The sequence below is a fragment of the Ostrinia nubilalis genome, chromosome 11, assembly GCF_963855985.1.
Source record: "Ostrinia nubilalis chromosome 11, ilOstNubi1.1, whole genome shotgun sequence".
Classification (NCBI taxonomy): Eukaryota; Metazoa; Arthropoda; class Insecta; order Lepidoptera; family Crambidae; genus Ostrinia; species Ostrinia nubilalis.
The window spans coordinates 8,260,583-8,278,611 of NC_087098.1; the positions used below are offsets into that span (position 1 = coordinate 8,260,583).

Sequence of the window (18,029 nt, forward strand, 5' to 3'; positions counted from 1 at the left end):
GATGAAACCGAAATGAATTTACCTAAGCCTATAAACAGACACAGTGTAAGGGGACACATGTCGTGAAAATTTTTAACACAAAGAAACGATCTAAAAACCCAGTTTGGACTTATTTCAATTTAGCTACATGTGCTATCTAACGTTACTAATTCAAAGAAGCCCTAAAACTTTGCCTGTGGCAAGTTGACTTAGCCCTGCCACTACAATCTCGATATCCGCTCGGAATGGCGCTAAGCGCTTTTGAAAACTTACCGGAGCCTCCAGAGCTTACCCTCATCTAGAGCTTTGACTTTCAAGTTTGGGTAAACATGACTGGAGACTCCCCGCCTATCAACAACATTAGATAACAAATCTACAACAGGAAATTAGTTACGAAATCTGAAATCAAATCATCTTGGCAAAAATATGTTTAATTGAACGGTGTACAGACCTACACCACAAATTACTAGATGGTACACTCTTTTAAAAATTAGTAGGTAAATACTTCAAATTTAACAAATAATTTAAGTGCAACGTCCATTGAACCATGCACCTTTATGTAAATGGAAATAACGATTTTTGGCAACGAACTCTAATCCAAACATAACACAAAGTTGCTGTCACATACAGGATGTCCCAGAATGGGTGAATCAAACTGCTAGGGGAGGTAGTTTTACTAATGTACTATCCCTAAAAAATATGAAAAAAAAATTTTGAGGTCGTATTTTTTTTAAAATAAAGTGCTCTAAACTCGAAATCTAGTCATTATTTTCAAAAGTTAGCAGCAATTATAGCCAGATACTTACACAAAGCTGATTTATTTTCACTTTTTCAAAAAAAAAAATGTTTTGTGTCCTTATGCGCTTTATTTTTTTTGTTTGATGACACCCTATATAATTATTAATATGCCGCATGCACTGAAGCACTCTAATTGAAACTTTTTATGAACCAAAACCCCCACCTTTAAACGATTTATAAAAAACCCCTAGCGCAAATCTTTATGAGTCTTATTTACGAGTCTGGGAAGTTCTAACCCACAGAAAATATCAACATGGTCGTAACAACGAGTCCCCTTCGGAAAGTTTGTTAAAAAATGCAGTTTTATGCAAAGGTGAAAAGTTACAACTTCTGGGCCATAACATTCGCTTCAGTGATTACACATTTCACGGTAGATAGAAACTTGTTTGTATTGTTTGGTTTCTCCTCGGAGTTCTGATAGCTTGTGGTTCAACGTACTTCTTTAAATGGTTTACCATTTTTTAAAATAGAATTAGCCATACATTTAAAGAAAGAGTCAATTGAATCACAAGACTCTTGAAACTTTAACAATCGCAAGTTTACAACTTTGACAATATAGTAAGCACGACTTATTTCAAGAAAAATGATGTAGTTTTTCATGAACTTATGTTTTGTCAAAACGAATTGAATCTCATGGCGAGAGTTATGATAAATGCAGAGGATATCTTATGTTATGATACGCATTATTTATTTTATTTTACTCAGCCAAGGGTCTCAGTGAAAATGTAAGAAGTGTGTTCGGGTTTTCTCGTGAGATGTTTTAAATAAAATTCGATTTAGTATTTTGGAGACTTTCGCTCAAGCAGAAAATTTGCAAGCGTAGCTTTATGAATGCATCACATCCAGTCGTATACTACGAAGATCGCTTTATAAGTAAATGTTGCTGTATTTTGGTGCAATTTGGACACTGTTTTTCTTCGAAAAGATATTGCATTGCATTAAGGATAGTGGTTAGAATATATCAATTTTAAAGTCTGTCCTTGCACAAAATTGTGAAATACTTACTTAGTTTATTTATTTACTATTTTCAAAATAATAAATACTATTCCTATAAAATTTTACTCGGCACGCTATGTCAATTGTCTAAGCTAATTCCATGTCTTTAATGGCAAAAAACTAAATAGACCCTACGCCAAAATAGCTCATGATAGGGCAATAACAAAACAAGCATTATTTTCAGAAACTCCTGAGAGAAAAATCGTGTCTACATCTATCGAACACATGTGACAGTTTTACTATTCATATCGGCCAAAATCTATCGTAAATCTGAGATCCTTGGCCTACATGTGATATACCATTGGCAAAATTGCCGCGTGATATTCTTCCAGGAAACCTTAGTACTCCAAGTGGTCTTTAGTGGGGGAACTAGAATTTTATCGAAGTATACGAGCTCTTGCCGTTGCCCGAGGGTCGTAAAAATAACAGTCAATAAATACGGATAATGTGCGTTGGGCATCGTCAAGAATCGATTACCTTGTTGGAATTGAGTCGTTATCTTTGTATCTGGCGACTGGGCTTTGAACGGTTGGAAGTCCAGGAATGGCCCTAATTTCTAAACGCGGGAAGTTCTGAGATTGGCAATAAAGAAAAATATTTCACTAGTTACAAGTACTGTTGGTTGTTGATATTACAACTTTGATTACACGACCACTAATACTGATTTCGGAGAAAGCGGAATTATGAGGTAAATATTAGATACTTTTATGTGTAGTAACATGTAACGGATACTAATGCAAAAGCAAATTTTATTATTCTTGTTTATATTAAATAAACAGCTTCTTAGTTAAATTTAAGTTTATATAACTTGATTTGTTCCACATTTTATACCTAAATAAACGATAAAATTTCGTTGATCTATAAAAATCGGACCCTATGTAGCGTAGGCACTCGTATGTGTCAATATCTATCTATGCTTGGCACTAAACACGCTTTGTAAGTGTCCACTTTGGTCTGTCTACCCAGAAAACATTTGGCACCCATTGGAGAGGCTTTTACGCTATTTTTAGGCTACTTAATCTCAAATCATTCTTCCCATCGAACGTTTCCATACAAACTATTATTGTTTCCATGACATTTATCGGTAGACCCTCTCACTGTCGAACGGACTGCGAATATAGATGATCCATTTACCAGCAAGGAGTCGTCTTTATCCCTACTAAAACGGTGCTTAATCCCTGCCTCAGATTTAACACGTACGCGCAGGTTTTTAGAACTGGAGTAAAATTATACTTGGTTCAGTTCATTCAGTCTGTTTTCTTAAGCTGAGAGACGTCGCTTAGTTCTGAGGGTAGTCTTAAGTGCAGTTTCAACTTATATACGAGTATTTCCTGTACGTATTTGCTATTTTGTAGAGCTGTGTATAACTAAAGAGTATCCTATCTAGAAAAAAAAAATACTTCCAATCTTTAGTAGGCAAACAAAATGGTTTGATTGTTTTACGCGATAGAGAGATATAAGAAATACAGATTGTATCTAATCCAACAGAATGAGATGAACTCTATTCTGTTCCTTCCAAATCAAGTTATCGCTAGCGCCAGAGCCTGCGTGATTTCCCGGCAGGAAAGGGCTAAGACCGACCCGGCTGTCAATCATACACAATCGTTTATTAGGATCGACGGAGGCCGGCTGATGCCTGACCTCGTCGTACGTCGTACATTTATCATCTGTACGACGTTTAATATGTTTCGGTTCGGTGACAGGGGGAGATAACGTGACGTTGCGGTGACGAGCGATCATAATTTGCGCGTTTTTTCCGCCGCCCGCGTTTTGGGGTTAATGCGATAATTTGCGGTCAGATTTATTATGGGCTCTTTATGTTAATCGAATTATAAGATGTAACAGATAACTTGTAGAATCTGATATCTTAATTAAAGGAAAATGAGGTTTAAGATGAATACCTATCGCCGACAAAAAGGGTCTAAGGAGCGGCAAGGTACCTACCGTCGTTGGAACCGTATTCTAAAAATGCTTTAAAAACTAACGTGACATCGTTCTTCAGATTTTTTTATAATATTTCATGATCTTAAGAACCAATTTGACCTCAGCCAAAAGTTTTACAATAGTTAATGATATTGTTTGTACAACAGCTACGCCGATAACAATACATCAATACACAGTACGATTCAATTCAAAGAAAGGAAGAAAGCCATTGAATCATAATACAAGTGAATGCGATAAATCAAGGGAAGTATTCTTCTGGCCTAGACACGAGGAAGTAAATAAATATCAGACTCGCCCAACGAGTTATTGCAGTCTCTTATCAATTATTTGGTCAGAACACTTAGTTGTTACTGAGAGGATTTGGACATATTCCAATTTGAACAATAACAATAAGTAACATATTAAGAAACATTAAACAAACCAACCAACTTACACGTAGGTATATACTTAAATCAATATTTAGACTTAGTTTCTATGACCATAACGCTAGACGCACGAAATATACTTTTTATGCTGTAAATCTTGTAAAAATCACACATAACTACTTATGCCTAATGTTTGACATAAGTAACTTAAGCCTTTTAATGACAAACCCCTTACCTTGTTAAGTTGTTACTACTACCCAAGCGTCATACTTTAAGGAACATTATGTAAATACTTAGAGAACTGCTTATTTCGAAAAAGAGTAGCAATATCTGTGCAGTTGATTAAACAAAATGAAGAGACAAGATCGTCAATTCTGTGTCGTTATAACCATTCAAAGTCTATTGAGGGCGATTCGAAAAATTAAAGCAAATCTAACGATTCTCAACTCGAATCTTTGGAAGCCCATCACGTTTTCGATTTCATTTTATCGAATGCGACATTGCAGCCGATTGTGGGCAATGAGTCGATCTAAAGACAGACAATTTGCTACTATTTACAAGGCGACGCTGAATCAGCGCCATTTCTTTATTTCGAACCGATCGGCGAGTTCGACAACAGTACGAGAATTATTATATGGGAAAGATTCACTGCGTTTGTTGCTCAACCAGCGATGACATAGCAAAATTAGATGAGTATGATTAGTTTATATTTTGAAAGAAAGAAGGAAAGTTTTGTCATTGTTATTCAATAAAAATAGAAAAAAAACTTATTTTATCGTTCTCTATTGGTTAGCGATAGTGATTAAAGACCGTCACTAGATAGAGTCCCTGATGGTAGCTTATTTGGGACTTAATTGTCTGTCATAAATCACAACTTTTGGTTTCATAGGTCAGGATTAAAATATCTGGCAGAAAAAAATATCGGTAACTAGCAGTCTTTTCTTAGATTGTGTAACTAAAAGTGAGCGAAACTAGCTCTAGATATTAAGAATATTTGATAAAACGTTAGTTTAAAATAGAATATCTTTATTGATGTAATAGGTACATTGTAACATTTTATATTGAAACCCTGGCTCCTAAACTAGTGTAAACTGTATTTCAGGAGCCAAAGAATGAGTAATAACAAAATCCGAGCTAACTTATCTATTTTTGCTATGGATATACCCATCCCTTATTTACGGCCCTTATTTTGCTTTTAGCGCTACCCTTTCATGGAATATGTCGTTACAGGAAAAACTATCCCCGAGCGTGTTTACAAAACGTTTGGAAAGACCCCGAACAGCATCTCTAAGGCATCCGGAGGATAAATATTTCGCAGAAAAGAAAGAATTCAAACAAAAAATATTTAAAATTTTCGTAGTTCCAACACTTACATTGGCTAAAACTATGATCGCTCCTCCGGTAACACTGCCAGAATTGTGGTTTTTATTTATTTATTTTTAGGAAGACCAGGGTTTACATAGGTAGTACTCGTACATATAATTCGTTTTGAAATGATTTTTTTTTATGATTTTCGCTTTTGTACAAAGTCTCTAACTGCCTTTTGCCCGTGACTTTGTACCCGTAGATTTCAATAAATAGCGCTTTTTATAGCTTATGTTTATCAAAATACATTCAATAGTTTTCGCGTGAAGGAGTAAAACACTGGAATCCATCCTCACGAACTGTCACGTTTATGATATTAGTAGAGATCCCGAAATTCTGTTGAAATTCATATAGTAGGTAGTCGTAACTTTTTATAGCGCTCGGTATCTTTCGTCAGCATCGCTTCCCTGTAAGAACAATTCAGGATGAACCGGAATAAGTAGAAATTTACTACGTTGTACGTCTCCAGGTATTTTATTAACGCCGAGACTGACGCGGCGATGTCAAAACAAGATAAATAAACCAACAATGCAGCTCCTCAATATAAACCAGGGGTTCCCAACCCTATCAGTGGTCTACGGAACACCGGTGGACAGAACGAGTTAAAATATGGTCCGCAAACGATTTTAAATTTCAGACTTCCTCGTGTCATGAGAGGGTTTAAGTAATTATTTGTCCTAGGATTACTGAACGCAATCTCAAAATTCATATTGGTAGGTACAAATACATTATACCTACCGACTTAGTTTATTTGGTACTTATTTGATTTTCTAAATGCAGATATCTTCCTTTTGAATAATACCTACTAACTATTTTAGATTAGAAATTGTGGTTGAATTTTATTTAAGGATTTTTAATTTATTTGAAATGGTTCCTGTGAACAATAAAGAAATCAAAGTGGTCCCTGGTCCAGATAGGGTTAACGGGACTATTCCCACCTGTCGTTCGCACCAGTTCCAGAGAGGGTTGGGAACCACTGATCTAAAATGACTGAGATTATTCCGATATATGGAGACGGTGGCGGCCATGCCATTAAAATGTCGATGAACCTCAACGAGTCGAACCTCAGCTTTTTCAATGGTAATGTTTGTCTGCCGAAGCCCCAATTGAATGATTGTCTTTTAGGAATTGCAGTATTAAGAGAGTGCTCGAATGAGTAATTTTAATCTCCCATGATTGGTGTACGAACTTGCCAGACGATCTGTCCAAATTGTTAATGGGTTCAAGTGAATCAAAGTTCGTTCGCAGAAGCTTGATGCTGGCAGTTTCAACTGCCATTTTGTATCATTTTTATACATATATAATTATATATATATTTAATTCTTATAGGTACTTAAAGCCAATCTCAATACCTACGTCCAGTGACTTAAAGTCATAGGATGTTTCCCTAGTAAGTAGCATTAACCATCAGTCAGTACATTGACAGTTAAATTATCGTGCATCATTTATGTAACATTATTAAGTATTTCTTTATGTATTTACTTCAAACTCTATCTTATGACATAAAAACCAACTCAATTCAAAACGCCTATAATAGTAATATACATTAATCCGTCACAGCTCTAGCAGTTCGTGTTACTGAAACTAGATTTTTTACGAGCGAATCTCATTACACTCGCTAAAAGGGGAAAAATAAATACGGAGATCCTCTCTACAAAACCAATAGAATCACGGTCCGAAGGATGATATTCCTGTCGTGTCGAGAACTTGGGCGAATATATTTGTCGGACTTCGTTGGCAAACTGAATAGCAGAAAATTTACTTATTCATTGGAATTCCGAATCGAATGCAGGATCAATGAACCGGTCAGATATCAATTTTCAGGTACGCGATCTGATCGCTCGGAAGTTTGGAGTTTGTGAAGCTAGTGGTCGGTTTTATTAAGAAAGAAGTGACTTATTCTTTGTGTTTGAGTTTCATAACAACGTAAACACTTTAAACCATTTCAAACAGTTTAAGCACTTACTGCATATAAAGGAATTCTTCGTACCTAAATCTGAAATCTGAATTCCATGCCAACATGGTGATAGAGGATAGAGTTTTTTTAACAACATCGCATGATATGAAAGACACTTTCGGGCTACATACTTATCAAGTAATTTGGATGCAACAAAATATCGCGAATTGGCCAGGAGTCCACAATATCTGGGACTGGCGGAATGCCGAAGTTTGCCAGATAACAATAAACAAGTTGAATTATTGGTTACAACTGACGGCAAACAAAAGCCATACGCTGGCCGAAGTCAAGCGTTGATAAATATTCATATTCACATTTAACTTTTTGTGTTTCTAAGAATCTAGAATCTAGCTCACGCATTATATCTAAAGTGGGTACGCAAACGCAAAAGAAAAACATCATACCTACTACTTAGTCTAATCATTATCATTTGCATCACGCAGTATCGGATAAAAGTTGTTTTCTGGAATACTAACAATATGGAATTTATAATATAAAGCTTAAAAAGCTTAAAATACAAAAGCACAGTCCTCTTGGACAGTTGGGAAAGGATTCACAATATGTGGAACTGGCGCTCCGCCACCATCCGGAACGTTTGCCGAATAATCGTAAACATCACGGCCTATCCACCCGTAGAGACAGAAAAAACATGCACCATACACTTTACTACACGCCTATTTAGGGCTTCTTCATACTGATATTTATAAATAGAACAATCTTTGTATTATAAATAGGTAAACCTAGATATAAGTTATGCTTTTATTTTGCTTTGACTAGTTCAGCTTCTAGAACATGACTATAATCATAGAATCGTTATAGCTGACTCATCACTCAAGTATTTTGTTAAAACGATGCGATACTAAAATTCTATAGAATATAGGATTACAGAAAAAAAAATGAAATAAGAACCGTAACTTTTAATGGTAATTATTATGTCAGTATCCGGTACTATTGCGTAAGGGGCAGGGCAGATCCAAAATGCTTCTGTGTCCAAGAAGTATGACGTAAAACGACAAATCTTAATACTAAAGCATGGCATGTTAGCCTTGCGCAATATCTGAGACGGGACATAACGTAAACATCATGGGCTATCCGCCCGGATATGGCGGCAAACAAAAAATATTTCTTTATACTTCACGCCCCATACTCATACATCAGTGAGCAACGAACCAGGGGATGTCATTTTATCAAGATCATATTTCAGTTTTATGAAATATTCAACTGTTTCAACGTGACTCAGATGTATGAGATACGGCATTACAATACCAAATCCAGTTGGAACAATAATGGTGTGAACAAAACTTTAGAAGGTCCAGTCAACCCAATCAACTACAAGGTCAAGGAAATGTTTTCAAGAAAATCGAGAGCAAACTCACTATAATAAACAGGGTATTCACTCCGGAGCTCGCAAAAAAGTAAATGGCTCCTGCAAATAACTGATTGTAAACATTAGTTACTAGTACGACTGGTTTCAATTACCTACTTGGCTATAGGTCAATTTACGCACAACACTATTCCATTTTTAGCCAGAGATGTTCTTCTCATTTCGTATGGTAATGAGATAGCCGCATTACTTTTTACGAAAAGAAATTGTGCTAACCCGAGCGGGTTTTCTCTGCTATTTAGATAGCTCTACCGTTTGTACCTAATATATCTCAAGGGAGAAGTCCTAATAGCTCATTCTTGGAGCTTAAAGACAGTGGTACCTAAATCCTAGTGATTTACGTGCGTGTTTGTAAGCTTAGACACAAATTTTATTGAACAATTAGCGATCGCCCGCGAATTTATCGCGTGGAATTCAAAAACCTTTTCAAAACCCGTTCTTATACACCATATTACTATCCATCTATTCTGAGACTGACACTAACCAATCAGTGTAACTGTTCACCATCACTATCAACATCTTCACTGCAGGAGCACGTCCTTAACTAATTGACCGGAGACAAATGAATAAAATCTAAAGAACTACTAAAGAACCTTAACTACTCAACCACGTCTTAATATCTCATCATCTTTACTGCAGGAGTGTGATCCTCCCTAATTTACCAGAGGATATTGAAGGAACTGGCCAAAAACTGGCTACACTGGCCAAACAGGTTGGGGATGGGGAGGTCTTAGTCATTTTTCTCCACCTCTTACAACATCCTCGTTTCTTACGGTCTTCCCTCAGGTGTTTTTATTCTACTTGTAACAAATCCCCCATTCTTGTTTCCAGGATGTCTCGGCGCGTTATCAGCAGGCGTGGCGCTGGCGCTGTCTCCGGTGACGGTAGCGCTGTGCGTGCGCAAGTCAACGCGCGTCACGGCCGTCGTCGGCGGGCTGGTGGCCGCTCTCGGCTGCCTCTTCACCTCCTTCGCGACGCAGTTCCACCAGCTCTTCTTCAGTTACGGTATGTAAACGTTTATTGTTTTTTTATGCAGAACAAGGCAGGTATTTTACCGCAATCGCACCTGATGTTAATTGCTGTCTAGGATGGTACTGCCCTGTAAGTGCTTTTTCACTTTCGCATTCAAAAGGCCCGGATTATAAAGTTCGGGAAAGACAGTGGCCAGTTTTACTTCCTCTAGGATAGGCTTGATCTTCACTAGTTGGGTTACTTTCCCCGCTTTAGTTAGCTTCTGCCTAAACAGGAGTTACAGTAGTGAAAAAGAGAGGTGGTAATAGTCTCGCATGCTACGCCAACATTGTTCTAAGACGAGTGTAGGACTTTCTGGCTCAGCTGTACGTCATCATCATCATCATCATTTCAGCCATAGGACGTCCACTGCTGAACATAGGCCTCCCCTAAAGCTTTCCACGTTGATCGATTGGTAGCGGCCTGCATCCAGCGCTTCCTTTACGATGTCGTCGGTCCACCTTGTAGGTGTACGTACATGTAGATAAGTCGACTGAGATTAGTGCCTGCCTATAAGCCTCTATGGCAATTTAGTTTCATCGTCCGATGAAAATTGAATGGGGCCTACTCACCATTTAAGTTAATAATTTAAACTATAAGACCAAGTTAATTTACATAGATTAGGTACTTAGATAATAAATTAGTACGGCACTAATAGAAACTATAGGGATACATGAATTGCTATAGTCACGTTTTCTATTAAAGCTTCTCGTGCAATTTAGCAGTTGAGTCAAATACTCGTAGACTCAATAAACAACAATAAGCCAACTAGTTAGTACTTAATGAAAAGAGCTCTACACACGCACTTACTAAAGTAATAATCGTTCCTTTAATCAAGGCAACAACAACTTCAAACAAGAAACTTGTTATAATCCTATTCTTATCCAATTGTACAAGGAATAACTGAAGTGAATTCAAGTTGAAACTTTTACTCGTAGCCATAAAAGAATCGATTACTTCAGGATTTTAGCGGTCGTAAAATTTGGAAGTGTTTGGTAAAATGAAATGCAATCAATCAGGCTGGATGTTGGATCGCAGTGTACTCCACCTAATTCGAAAATCAAAAGGTGTGAGTTTAAGCAATAATTAATTTTTGTTTGAAGACTTAAATAAATTTCATAAAAGCAGACAACCAGACGTTACTTACTAGACTAGGTAGATCTTCGAAATGATTAATAGGCAGTACCTACATATTTTTGTTAACAAAGAATCTCAAATAGCACTCAAATTATAAAGTTCTTCTTCTTAAAAATACAGATCGTATCAGCTATCACTGAGGTCTTCTCGTTAAGAACTCAATACGCCGCATAACTGATTCATTACTGCATTACACCGGCCCAACACAAATAAATGGAACTTTAATGCACCTGAAAGCGCACGCGCACTCTGACGGCTCAATTTATTTCATCAGATTCATATCCGAAACTCGTTTTAGCAGACTTCAAAGGTATCCGCTAATTGGTGCTCAGTAAACAAGCGGATATACGACAAAACCTCACGATCATAAGATCAAACATATGACGGATGGAATTTTCGCAATATTTATTTGGGTATTCCGTTGCAAGTGCAACTCTGGAATCTGTGGCGCTTTGAAACGCAATAGCCGCGTCCTGTTCCAGTTACACGAACCATTTCTTCGGACATTTTTGAGTGGAGTTTGAAAGGACTGTCCGGTTTTAAAATAGATGCAAATGGATGATACAGCTTGTTCAGTTCACCAGAACCTATCTGAGCCTGAAAATTTACTAAATTGGTAAACTAATTAAATGGACTTAAAAGAAGAGGGTTACATCTTAATACCCCAATTCCATAATTTATTATGCCGTCATCCTTTGAAAATTCTTACGCTTAAATAAATTGAAGGACACTACTCTGAATTTCTGCTTTTGAACCTTAGAAATACCTAGTGCAAGTTACGATTTAACCAAAGTAGGTTTCGGATAATATGAAACTTAAAACTCGAGATGTAGCGAATTTTCCGAGAAAAGTGCTTATTAACCGGAGCTTACATAATAACAGTGTAAGCTGTATGAAAGCTTACCAGTGTAATGTGACTTTACGCGACTCATTTCAAGGTAGCTTTGCTATCTGCAACCACAATAAAAGGGAATGGTTGACCGTATCTAACTAACCCGTTGCATTTCGTTTCTACTCATGTTCTGGGAACTTAATTAGGATCTGACACACTTTGGAATTTTGGATAACAGATAACAAACTGGTACCTATATTGTATTATAACAGGACATGGTTTAGGTACACATTTTTTAACCATAACTGGGAGTCAATTTCCTCCGATGAAACTGTAAATTTTGTAATGACACCATTGTTAACACTGTAAAAATTGGGGAAGGCCAATATGGCTGAAATGATGATGATGATGATACCATTGTACGTACTTTATGAAAGCAATTTGGAACAACAGCTGTTAAAGATGTAAATATTACAGACATAGTTATCGACACGGAAGAAAATATTTTTTATATAATCTTATCATATCACTGCGGTAAAATATTGAGAAAAATCTGTGGATTTTCAAACAAAAACCCGATTATACTCGTAGTTTCAGACGACCTGCTGTCCCTTAAACCAGATAACCATGTTTTTATTGAGCACGTTCAGTCACTGATACAATACCGATGTGCAGCGAAATGACCCAATTTAGATGATAATGCTTCCGATGCTGCAAGATGTGGCTCAGCGCATGCTGTACACGTCTATCGTATCATATTTGCAGCTAAACACTGACCAAATGGATGCCCGCTTGATCTGTGGTCCACTTTTTAACATTTTCCAGAATTCTAAATTACTTTACTTTAGTTACTGTAGTAGAGTCCCTATCTATAGGTAAAGTTTGTTGTGCCAAATAGGCCATATTTGGCCAAACTGTTCTGTAGCAGGTATTCTATACTATTCAGCCTCAAATTTAGCAGTACCTCCTACTTAGTAATTATAATAAGGGTCAATATTTCTATCCAACCCTGCTTGCTTACTATTACGTAGGTGTCTGCTATTATTTCATTAAAATGTTATTCAAACCCTCGTAATGGTCTATTGTTAAATGTTTATCTAATTATCAATTGCTGATCAAAGAAACCTAAATTATTAGAGGAGACTAGCTAGATAGCTATGACTAAATTGAATCCCTCAGCATGTGTAAACTGTCCAATCCATACCAGTAATGTTATTTCCTCATCTTATTCCACCACGATCACAATAACATCTCTATTGTTATGATAATTAGAATGTTCGGCGAGTCAATAAAGTTTTGATGTGAGAGTGCTCAAACTGTAAAAGTTTGAGTCTACGAAAATAAAACTCGATGGCCCTTGCAGGGTTATAGCAAGTCTACCAATCAGATCGAGTTCTCTAAGTTTGTCTAGAAACAAATTTGAAGCGAGTGTGATGTTATTCGTTCCTAATTTGAGCTGTGATAGGCAATTGCTTTTCATCTTGAGAATATTGCTTAAATGCAATGCTTTTTAAAGTATTTTTTAACGTAGTTAATATTTAGACAGAATATTATAGTATGTAGGTAAGTTTTTTTTTGTAGGTAATTTGCCTTTTAATTGCCTGTAGAAAATATAAGCGAATAGCTTAAAATTTTGTAACTTATTAAAAATATCCACGATTTAATGATTAAAGGTAGTGGGTGGTACTGGTACCTACCTACCCTACTCCGGATTCTTTAACAGTTTAGTTCAGATGAATGTGACAATTACCTTAAATCATCTACCAATTTGTCATCCATTGTTTTTTATTAACAGTGATCATTTCTTTAGTTATTTTTCTTCATTTAAGTGTTTAAGTAAATAATAACTACTACTTGCAGTGGAGATAGTTATGTACTTTGCTTTCATGACCTCGATCTTATTCCAAAGGGCATGAGTTTAAAACCACTTGTATCAATGAGTTCTTTTGGAACCCGTTGATAAAATACCACTTGCTCTACACCAAAGGAAACACGGCGTAAACAACAGCCGTAATTTCAGTGATTATGTAAATAGAGTTAGTCTACGTTGGTATAAATACACAACGGTTACCGTTTTTGAACAAACGAAAGAGTTGATTACTGCGATTAGTCTTAAGGGATAGGTAGGTTAGAAAGAAAACAGAGAGAGAGTTTTTACTGAGTTTTACACCAAAGGGATTTTTGTGTGACAACACTACGAGTAGGTATGAGGCGTTATAACATTTTACTATGTAGGGGAGAGTTCGGTATATTGTACCGCCGGGTAAATTGTACCACCCTCATATTTGGTAAAGTATTTATTGAATGTCTGTAATTGCAACACTCAGCGATACACAACTAAAATCAATTAATATCGGCCATGTGGTTTTTGCCGTGACAACAAACACGTGTGTTTTATTTTGAAAAGTATTTTTTCATTGTTTTCAAGTAACCTTTGACAATACATGTTTAGTTTGTAATTTTGTTAAATTTAATCACAGGGTGTTTCTAATATATTATTTAGAAGCGTAAATTAGTGTGGATTACAATTATTTGAAACATTTTTCGGTATTTATAAGCTATATTTTTTATCGATTTTTTAAAAGCACTATCACCTAGTCGGCTAAATTGTACCACATCAAGTTGTATGGAACTTTACCAAAGGATTTTGAAATTTTTTTTAGTAAATAATATTTTGAAGTTATAATAGCGTAGTTATGTTTGACTAACAATAAATGAAAGCAAAAGACTAGCAAAGTAGATTAGGTACAAGTGTGCGTTACGATAATTGGAATTACAAAACTTGTACTCAAAATCGTGATAACGTGTAAAACAATATCGATTGTCTATGTTATTAACTATTGTTCCTTTTCGTTTCCTAATTTGTTAAGAATGTATCGTATAATATTTTGCCATAGTTTTTTTATAGGCTTGAAATTTATTGAAATCCAATTTAGTAACCCTGTGGTACAAATTATCGAACCGGTTGGCTAAATTGGACCGAAGCTCTGAACTCGTACTTTGTTGATTTGTGCTAAATTTACAACAATCATGTTAATTAATACCTATGAAATAGTAAGTTGAATAATGTATCTTTTATTATATACCATGGACATTATCAATAACAAAAGAAAACTATGTGTAAAATGGGATTGAAAAAAACTGGTCCAAATTAGCGGACTCTCCCTTATATTTGTTTTAGGGTCATTTTAAAAATCTAGCTAGAGAATAGAGAAAAATAAGCAATAGGAAAACATTCTAAATCTGACTCACAATTAAGGTTTCTGATTTCTCGACCTATTTTTTTTCTCGAGCTTCGGGAATTCTCGAGGCCAAAGTCTCGAGTTTTCTCGGGTCTCGAGTCTTTTAATTAAAACTGTTGAAATCGGTTGAAATTTAATAAAAACACAGGTTTTTTAATCTAATATACCTACGTTTATCGCACGACAATCAATATTAGAATTTAGTACCACTTATTTTGGTAAGGAATGAAACAAAAAATAAAATCTTTCATAATTAATATTAACTAATAATCATAACTTAGTTATTAACTAAAGGAACAAAAGTCATAAAGTCGCGTGTTCTTTAAGGATAAATAACAATGAAAATCTGGAGTTACAATTGAATCACTTGTTTTCTAAAGAACACAAGTCGAAATAGCAAAATTACGATTAATAGTTTTTTTTTATAAACCAAAAAACAATTTTGTAATATTTTTTTAAATTTCTTAATTTTTTTTTAAATAACGACCTGAATAAACTTTACGAGGAGGTACGAGTACCTAACCTAACAGACAGTTAACAAATTTTTCTGTCTTTAAATCAGTCAGAGTTAAACATACATAATAAATATAGCATACCTACTCGTAGGTGAACATTATTACTTAGTTTCGATTGAGATCATTACTTGCAAGTCAAATCAGTTAAAAAAGGAAAGACTGGTCTACAGTCTAAAAGCAACTTTAACCTATGAAATAATTAAAAACTTAGTTTTGTCTAAGAAAATAAGCTTTCAAGATTATTAAAGCTTCAAAATCGAAACTCGAGAATTCTCGAGCTTCGGTAATTTTTTTCTCGTCTCGAATGAAGCCAAATTTCTCGAGTTTTCTCGAGTTCGAGAAAGCTCGAGCAGAAACCTACTCACAATACTTACTTCAACTACACTTGTCCGTGCAAGGCATATTTTATATCGTTGCAGCGTTGCAATGACCACCACCTCATGATACGAAGTATGCATTGCCTCATGCATGCAATAAAACTGAATCTGTATCTACAATGAATACAAATATTTGTTTTTACCTCTTGATATTTTATAGGGCCCGTGACCTGTTTTGAATTTATTGCCAACCTTTGGCAATCGCAGTAAAGGTTCAGTCAAAGTTCTAAAGGAAAATGTTTTATTACGATTTACATTGACAATCTGTGTAGATAGGTACAAGTTATTCAAATCACCAACCAAAACACTCTATCAAGAACGATCGTTTTGAGTCACCCCATTGTATAGATGGAGAAGTTAATCGATTTTTTTATATCCCATAAATATGCAACAATATTCGATACTGCATGCACAAGATACCCACCATTTGTTTTGTTGCCATGTTTAGAATAATTTCCACATCATCAATTTTCATACTCGAGTGATTCGACCGGTGATTTGTGACACATCAGTGTTCGTCCCCCTCACGGAGATACGCTGTATCCTTCATCAAATCATATGAAAGCAGATACAGCTAGCAAAAACATTTTTAGACCCGTTTTACAAAACCATGATACGATTCAGTCTCAATAGTCTGTGCTGTGATTAAACTAAATATTGGACAACCTATCAAAAGCTTCAATTTATGCTCGATAATGAATCTAGTAAATACGAACGTAAAGATCATTATTTTGTTTTAACATTTCATAATTCAAAAAGACTTTGTATCCTATGTACCTAAGAATCTTCTTCTGGGGTCTTTCACTTGAATCTTATGTGAAAAGCAATCAGTCTGATTGGGGCAAAGATAGGCACAAGAGAAGCAGGGTCAGGAGCATTTTGTAGAGTCTAACACCAGAGTGACCTTAATTATTGTAACCTGCGTAACAAAAAACACATTTAACACTAGAGATGAAACGGATAGTTGTTTGGCCGGATACCGGATACCAGATATCCGGTATCCGGTGGGCTGAGTGTGAGTTTACATCAAACGCGCTCACTAGTGAGCGCGTTTGATGTAAACTCACACTCAGCCCACAGACCATCAGTGAAAAAAAGATCGCCTATTTTATTTGGAAATATTTCGACATTGACAGATATTTACTATTTATGTATTTGTCATTAGAGTGAATTGCTCAGAAAAATAAATTAGTTTTTTGAAAGGCCTTAATATGGCTTTTTTGTAACTTTTTGGAACTTAAGATAAAAGCCGTCAGTATTATAAGCCATTTAATTTTGCATCGAAACAATTTACTGTTCAATGTATAAAAATCTACAACAAAATTAATCGTAATATAAACATTTACACAAAATCACTTATAGAATGTAAAGCATTAGTTACGTCATATCTGAAATCTTTAACTTATAATGATAAAGAAAAAATCATAATATCCTTTGCTAGTGCTTAATCTTAATTTTAAAACATTATTACAACACACACACACACACACACACACACACACACACACACACACACACACACACACACACACACACACACACACGCGCGCGCGCACACACGCACACGCACACGCACACGCGCACACACACACACACACACACATACACTCGTTCACACACTGGCTGCTTAACTTGATGGTTAATAAGTTACTATTAGTTTATTTAGTATTATTAAGTGATTTCTTTGGTTATGTACAAGTTTTTTATGTAATTATTACCACAGAGAAGAGGGTACACTTCTAATACAGGTTTTTATAAACTTAAAAGACGTTGTACCAAACCCTGTAATGATAAAACTTGTAACTTCAATAAAGGAATTTATTAAAAAAAAAAAAAATTACCTCAAAGATTAATTTATTTCATTTTATTAATAGGAAATTGTCGTAGTTTTTTAATATCCGGTATCCGGCCGGATAGTGTGCTACTATCCGGTATCCGGCCGGATAGTAAATTTAGGCCGGATATCCGGCCTACCGGATAGTTACCGGATATCCGTTTCATCTCTATTTAACACCATAAGAAAGTCAATAAAGTTATTTTTTATTAAAGAGTTAAAATCCATAAACTTTTTAAGTCTCAATTTAAATGCTCTAGGTAAACGGTTCCGTTAAGGTAGGTACAGTAGCT

At 35.6% G+C, this 18,029-nt stretch overlaps 1 protein-coding gene across 6 annotated transcripts in view; it reads left to right on the forward strand.

The window, feature by feature from the left end:
* LOC135075868 (monocarboxylate transporter 10-like) overlaps positions 1–18,029 on the forward strand; it is a 60,481-nt gene that overhangs the window by 30,170 nt on the left and 12,282 nt on the right. For all 6 annotated transcript variants that reach the window (XM_063970332.1, XM_063970327.1, XM_063970329.1 and 3 more), the window contains exon 3: positions 9,620–9,793. In XM_063970332.1, coding sequence (XP_063826402.1) covers positions 9,620–9,793 — 174 coding nt within the window. The remainder of the gene's footprint in view (positions 1–9,619; positions 9,794–18,029) is intronic.